Below are 7754 nucleotides of genomic sequence, written 5' to 3' on the forward strand. Positions count from 1 at the left end.
ATCTCCCAAAAATCATTTTAAGTAAAGGAATACGTAACAGTGGAACAAGGAAAGAGTAACTAGATGATCTATAATGGTTTTACCTCCAGAGCTAGATATAGCTGATGGGAATTTGTAAAGGATCCAATTAGCAAAGGGGTTAAAGCTATGAGTAGAAAATTTCCTCCAGAAGACAAACACTTAACAAGGAATCAATCTCACTAATAATTAAAGAAATATAAGTTAAGCAATTACCAGTTGGCTTTCAATTAGATGTTAACTGTAACACTGAGTGGGTCACTGTAAATGGTGGGAACTTTCTCAAGAGTGATGGTAATTCACACTACAAATGATTATTCAGCTTGACTTAAAGGAACATGTGTCAAAGAAGTAATTCAAAAGGGAAAATAATGTAATTGAACACATGTTTTATAGTTAAAACCTGAAAACAATCCAAACCATGACTGGTGGAAGAAGAGCTAACCAGGAAATATTATGTTAATTTAGTGAAACAGCAGATCCCCATTAGGAAAAGAATAGAGAATTTCAGTAAAAGACCTATATGATTAAAAAGGAACTGCAAGCTAGAAAAGTGAAATTCTGAAAAATGTATATACAATGGTATTTTATTTCTACAAAAGGATGATAAGAAACCACAGTGCTTGGGCATTGTTGGTGATTAATTAATATATGTTGTAGCTATTGATAGACATTTCTATTAAACTTTTATTGTACATAACCATTATTATGATTACATGAATGTTTTAAAATCAAAACTGATGCTAGGAGGCATTAATTAGAGCATTAATTGGAAGACATAGCAGCTAGAGAATGAGCTTTGCTTTCAGACAACCCTGGGTTCAAATCCTGCTTCCTCTATTTTGGGGCAAGTTAAATTAATTTTTGTCAGACCTCAATTTCCTCATTTGTAACTAAACACAAAGAGGATTTACAAACAAAGCAAAAAACAAATTTTGGCTCCAAGCAATCCTCTTAAGCCCAACTTAATCAAGGATGGATTCTTTTTTATTGCATATTTGCATCTGGAACATAATTACTAGCTAGAGCCTAATTTGAGAGTCTTTATTATTAATGAAAGATGTTATATCTAAGAACAGAATGGAATTCAGTTTATTCCTTGGATGTTTGTAGGGTTAAGACAATACCCTGTGAAAGTGATAAGTAATTTCTTTCTATTTCTCTTCTCCAAGACCATGGATTTCAGTGACGTTTTATAATGGTATACTTTGGGAAAATGAAAAAGAAAGATTAAAGGATGACCTTGTTGAATATTTTTATCTTCAGATTTATTAGTATTTACAATGTAAATTTAACAGTTTCAGTATAGATGAGTGAAAGACTACAGAGACATCTATAATATCACTTTAGGTCCTTTAAAAGTGAAGGATTTACTTTATGGAGCATTTATATTCCCTCTCATACCCTGACAATAGTGCTACTACGACTCTTCCCTTTGTTTTAAAGAGGATAATGTCAGGCTTCACTTTAATTTGCACCTATTTTTTTAAAGTACATTTACTTAATATTTCCCAGTCTCTGAAAAACTTTTATCGGTAAGCTCAACCTTCATGTCAATCACCAGACCTATTTGGTGATGGCTACATGAACACTTATTTGCCAGCTCCTTAGAAAATTACTAATTTAACCTCTATTTCAGAAAGATCCATTGTAGACCTCAACCTGGATTTCTTTGCCAGGTCCCTTTTTTTTTTTTTTTTTTTTTTGAAGATTTTATTTATTTACTTGACAGAGAAATCACAAGTAGGCAGAGAGGCAGGCAGAGAGAGAGGAGGAAGCAGGCTCCCCGCTGAGCAGAGAGCCCAATGCGGGGCTCAATCCCAAGACCCTGAGATCATGACCTGAGCCGAAGGCAGCGGCTTAACCCACTGAGCCATCCAGGTGCCCTTGCCAGGTCCCTTAAAATGGATCCTAATTATGTCTTTATACATTAATCTGGGAAGCTATTGTATGAGGGTAATTATTCTTCCCAAGTGTTTTATTTTACTCGAACAGAAATGCTTCCAAAAAATGTATTGAAATTGTAGCCAAGAAACAAAGATTTGGTGAAAATTAAATGACTGAAGTTTGTGTTTCAGATGCTAATGAGGTTAAGAAAACAAGTATTTTCATTATTATTATTAACTTTATAAAAATCAGGAATGCAGAAAATTTCTTTATCCAAAGGCATTTCTGAAAGTGAAATGATCTGAAAAACTGACAGCTAGCCTCTTATTTGATCCAGTGAACTATAAGAAATGCAGTTACTTGAGTAAATAGCTGGGCATGCTATTTGCCTGCAAAATTTCCTAATGCTGTCACCCTCGCATCAGGGCCTTAGAGATTATGATGAAGAAGCCAGCAGAGGTGGGCACCTTCTAACCCCAGGCATCCAGAATCTTGCCCACGTCTCTATGAGAACCTATATTCCCACCACAAGAGACTCTACGTAAACCCCTGATTAGCAGTAATTAACTCAGTCTCAGCCCCAAATGAGTTTTTAGACACGGGAGAGGCAGTAGGAGGGTGATGCCCACAGCCTCACGGAGTGCCAGGTGATAAAGAAAATAAAATAGATATCGTGTTATTATATACTATTCACTTCTATGGCTTTTACAGGTTGGGTAGCTGGCATGTTAACAGAAATGTAGGTATATTTTACTCTAAAATGTGTTATTAGGTAATACCTTAGGCTTGCTAAACATGTTTCATTACTACCTACAAAGCATTCAGAGAATGGCCAGTTATCTCATACCTAGTCATTCTCTTCTAAATATTTGTGGTTACACTGGCAAAATTTTGAAATGTGCTGTTTGCTTTTACAGGAGCATGAGAACTGACTCCGTCACCTCAGGTATGGAATGAATCCCTCTACGTTTCTTTGTGGCCTCTGGTATCCAGGAGTCACCTCTGGGTGCAGGAACAGAGTAGTTAAGAGCGAAGGAATGCGGCTGGATGTTTTAGTGCATTCCCTTTGCTCCACTCTGAGAGTCCCACAGTGCAGGAACCCTTCTTCAAAGCTTGTCCGCATACTATCTCTCAAGGAGTAGGCATCACAGTACTTTTGTCTGTCTGGGCAGAGTACTGAATCCGACTCACTGGGTAGGAGCCACTCCCAGACCAGCTCTGCAGGCAGAACCCCAACAACAGGGCCTTTTGTCCTTGCTGATTTGGAAGGGGAGTGGTCTACAACCAAATTTCTTGGTAAATCTAAACTCATCTAGCCCCTCTTTTCTTCTTTCTTGTGTCTTTGGCCTCTGCTTGTTTACCTATTCTCATGACTCAGGATCTTTTGACTTCTTAACAAGTTTTTGACACAGGAGTTGTCCATAGGCAGCAATGGACATTGTGTCCTCTTGCTTGCTGCTGACCCACCTCTCAACTACTGTCTACGTCAGGGGTTGGGGAGGGGCGGGCCTCAGCTCCAGTCATACGCATCAAAGAACATCATGGAAGGAACAGAGAGGCCCATTTCACTGGACTTAAATGAAAAGAAAAAAATATTTCTTCTTTAAAACCCAAGACCATGGGAAGGGAATTCTTAGTCACATTTGCGAGAGTCCAACCCAAAAAGAAGCAAACAGTTAGAGGATAGGTGTTTCTATCAGTAGGATTTTTATCTGTAGGCCTTCCCACTGGGCTTTAGTGTCCAAAAGTACCAGGTGAACTTCACTGAGATGTGGTTTTACAGTCCAACCTACAGTACTGAACCTAAAAACACTGTAAGGAAATAGTTTAGAAGAAAAACGTAAAGTCTCCTTTGCAGTATATAGCATTTTCACCTATCAATTCCTACTCCAAATTTTATTTCGAAAAGAAATCGCAGTTGTTAGAATTAGAAATTCCAGAGATGTCCAACAGGCAAGCATTTTCTTCTTGCTTCCTAAAAGCAAGGATTAGTCGTGCAGCAGCCTTATCACTAATAGTTAATTAGCATGTTAGCATGTAATTAGTACAATAGCATATAACATACATCCCAAAGCACTAGTTGTTCAAGCCTTGGGAATTTGAAATTAATGTAGAATGCTGATTTAGTTTCATTCTATATGTGACTGATTCTTTCACCTGTCTTCTGGCACAAACTCAATTTTGTTCAAATGAACAAGAATTTGATGCCCATCTAGTATATCTGAGGCTCTGTAGAGAGATTAAAAATAGGTAACAGGACATTGCCAGGCCTCAAGACATGAGCATAAATAACATAAAGTGGAATCTTATGGGTGCTTTAAGAGAAGAAAGTGGAGTGCCTAGTTTTAGCTCAAGAGAGAAAATCATGAAAGATTTCTGAAGGAAGGAGACAGTCTCTGAGTTAGGAAAGGGAAATAAGAGTATCCTGGATATTAGTGTGAGCAAAATCAAAGAATAGGACCATGCTGGGCATATTCCATGTAGGAATAGTGAGAGAGGCCACTGGAAAGCAAAGCAGGAGCCAGATTCCGGAAATCTTGAGCCATGCTGGGCAGTTTGGAAAGTACAGTTCAGTAGGGAAGGAGGAGCCACTGGAAAACAGAACTAACAAAATTCGTGCTGTATTTTGGAATGATTACTCTAACCGCCATCTCTAAGAGACCCTGAGGAGGCTACAGATAGGAAGTCCTTAGAATCGTCCAGGGTGAAAGGTGCCAAAGTCTTGAACCAGGTGTAAAGGAGTCGGATGGCAACAAGGACATGAATATGTAGTTAGCAAAGTTTGTTGACTGACTACCTGTGGGGACAAAAACAAACAAACAACAAACAAAGCAAAACAAACCTGAGGATGACAGTTTGGGAAGCAACATAAGCAGGAGGTGATGAGTCCATGATACATGCTGAGAAAATTCCAGGAAATCTGGAAGGAAACTATGAAGAAACCAGCTGTTAAATACTTCATCTAGAATGAAAAGTCGCAGGTTTGAGTTCCAAATGCACTTCCTCTGTTCCACGGGTGTGAGGTCTCTGGACCTCAAGCTTCTTCAGCTATCAAATATGTATGCACATAGATGAGGAATCTATATGCGCATGTTTAGCTGTCCCAAGGCCCTCTCAGCTGCTATGATGTCATAAGCTGATACGTGTGAGGTCCTGGTGACCCCTCTTTGTAAATTCAGCAGGCAGCTTGAAATCAGGTTCTGGAAATCGGGAGCTAAGCAAAGATACAGCTGACATGCAGTGAACTTCCGCTCTCAGCTTGTTAAATCACAAGGGTGGTACAATGTACAAATTTAGCTTGCAGTTGTCACAAAGTATTAATTATTTTCCCCGTTTGTTTTCTTTCACATACTTTCTCATTCTTCCCACTTCTCTCTCTGTCTTCCCATGTTTCCTGACTTAGGCTTACATAGTTTTTCCATTTTCCCTCTGATTAGCATTTCCTTACCTGTTGCCACACTCCTCTGAATCACTTCTTTCCCCTTTCATACTTACTTACTCACATTTTACACTTCCTACCCCAAGAAGAGCAAAGATTAGTAGAATCTTTCTTCCTTGTCCTTGGAATTTAGACTGAATGTAGATGAAAAATGAGTCGGTGAATCTGATTTCTATTCCAGGCAGTTCCCGTAGCAATTAAACAAAACAAAACAAAACCAAAAATATGGTACCATTAACCTATTCAGGTTCACCATCACCCAACTCCTTTACACCCATGCCTGGGGACCATGGTCTCTTATTCATGTCTCAAATCTCTCAGCAGTTTGACACTTTGCTCCTTTCTGAGTAAGGCTTCGTCAGGGGGCATTGCGCACATACTCTTTTTATGACAAGGCTACAAGGCATAGTTCAGGCTGACACTGTCTCTCTGGATCTGGGCCCACCGCTCCCTTTTCTTGACTTTTAATTTCTTACCTATCTAGGTATTACTCACCTTAGCTCTGCTGATCTCTTTGCGGGAAGCCCAAATTTAGGTTTACCTATGGTCCAATGGTATTTTCCCAAGATGGTAGGCAATTGAACAAAAGACAGAGAGCTGAGAAAGACCACAGGGGAAAATTGCTTATGAAATCTGGGGCATGTGCTCTCCATCCAAACCCATCTTTCTTTTCCACTTTTCTCTGAACTATTGCAAATCAAATTCCTTGAAATCCTAAATAGCCAGGTTCAGTCTCTGTTTATGAAACACGGTCTAAAAAGAGAAAGGGTGGGGGGACCCCAAAAGGGAAGCTGTTTGTGAAATCTAACAATGGGCTCCATTGGAAAGAATAAAGACATTTTTTTTTTTATTTAAGACCAAATTAAGTTGTCTCTCCTTCTGTGCTTTTTTTCTCTCCTGCTTCTGGCTTTTTCCTTTCTTCCTCACTTCCCTCTCTCTTTTCCAATTTCCCCACTATTTTTCATTTGCCCTCTGACTCCCTCCTCTTATGTCAATCTACTTCCCTCAATCTCATGCCTTATGTGTGTCCCCTTTTCTCAGGGGAATGGATGTGAGGAAAGGAAAGTAAAACAGGAAAAGAAAAGGCCAATGGAAAAAAAACATGTAAGACAACAAAAAGGTAATTTTGTTTTTTACAATTATAAATCACTGTAGCTATAAAGGTCAGATATGACGCTTGCACAAAAAGTTGTCAACAAATTGAATCTTTGAGCAGGGAATCTTATTACTTCTATTGTAGTAACAATAGAGGTGGAATGGGATGTTGAGGGTCTGCTGTAGTTTCTGCCCTAGAATCTTCCAAGGATCAAAAGGTAGTATCAGCACAGGGGTTAGAGCCACCCAGACACTCCAGAAATAGCTGTTAAAAACAAAAATTTTAAGAAATTAAGGAGTTTCCTTTAACATCACTTCACTATCTAGATTTCAAAAATGAGATCTTATCCGTCCAGAGGATCTTTATTGTTAGAATAAGAAGAGAAGCTATATTAAAGATGCAATTTTACTTATTTCAATCACTTATTTTACTCATATGTAGTTTTTAATGTTTTATACTTACCAGTAATAACTTTTAAAATATTCTGTATTTTTAGACCTTTGAATTGAACTGACTTTTCCATTTTTTTTTTTATTAGATAAATACAAACTACTAAACTAAAAAACAAGCATGGCTCAAGAAATAACAACCAACACAAGAGGAAAAAAAAAAGCAGTGTTTTCCATGTGGCAGAAATAAAGGCTACTACTAATCAATCACTGAGCATTTAAGTTCATGCCAATCTAACTTCTTAAATCTTGGCTATTATAATTGTGGATATCAATTTTAAAGGAAGGTAGAGAAATAGAACTATTAAGGTTTTCAATTCATAAACTCAATTTTTATCTGTGGGGCTTCTTTTCTTTGGGGTTGTTGGATAAATTTGTTACTCTCTTTGGTTTTCCTTTTCTCACTTGGACCTTAACCCAACACCTTGTTGTTTCTAACATTAAGCACTGTAAGGTTCTTGAAGGTCGGGACTGTGTTCATTCTTTGTGTTTTAAGTGTTGAGCACCTGACCTGAGAGATAGAATTTGCTGAATCAGTGAATGCCATTTCCAAACAGGATTTTAAAAACATCTACTTTTTTTTTCAGAAGATTTTATTTATTTATTTATTTATTTATTTATTTATTTATTTGACAGAGAGAGATAGAGAGAGAGAGCGAGTGAGCACAAGTAGGCAGAGAGGCAGGCAGAGGGAGAGGGGGAAGCAGGCTCCCCTCTGAGCAGAGAGCCCCATGCAAGGTTTGATCCCAGAACGCTGAGATCATGACCTGAGCTGAAGGCAGAGGCTTAACTCACTGAGCCACCCAGGCACCCCACTTCTACTCCTTTAAATATAGAAGAAGAACTATACATGGTCCCCATCCAA

At 38.4% G+C, this 7754-nt stretch overlaps 1 protein-coding gene across 2 annotated transcripts in view; it reads left to right on the forward strand.

The window, feature by feature from the left end:
- Positions 1-6436, forward strand: part of FAM71D (family with sequence similarity 71 member D) — a 31516-nt gene extending 25080 nt beyond the window's left edge. Inside the window, exons 7-8 of one of the 2 annotated variants that reach the window (XM_032344544.1) lie at positions 2823-2851; positions 5309-6410. In XM_032344544.1, the coding sequence (XP_032200435.1) occupies positions 2823-2851; positions 5309-5373 (94 nt within the window). In that variant the 3' untranslated portion in view covers positions 5374-6410. Of the gene's footprint in view, positions 1-2822; positions 2852-5308 lie in introns of both variants that reach the window. The other variant, XM_032344545.1, reaches the window with a different exon arrangement.
- The last annotated feature ends 1318 nt before the right edge of the window (positions 6437-7754 follow it).

Source organism: Mustela erminea, chromosome 5, assembly GCF_009829155.1.
Source record: "Mustela erminea isolate mMusErm1 chromosome 5, mMusErm1.Pri, whole genome shotgun sequence".
Lineage (NCBI taxonomy): Eukaryota > Metazoa > Chordata > Mammalia > Carnivora > Mustelidae > Mustela > Mustela erminea.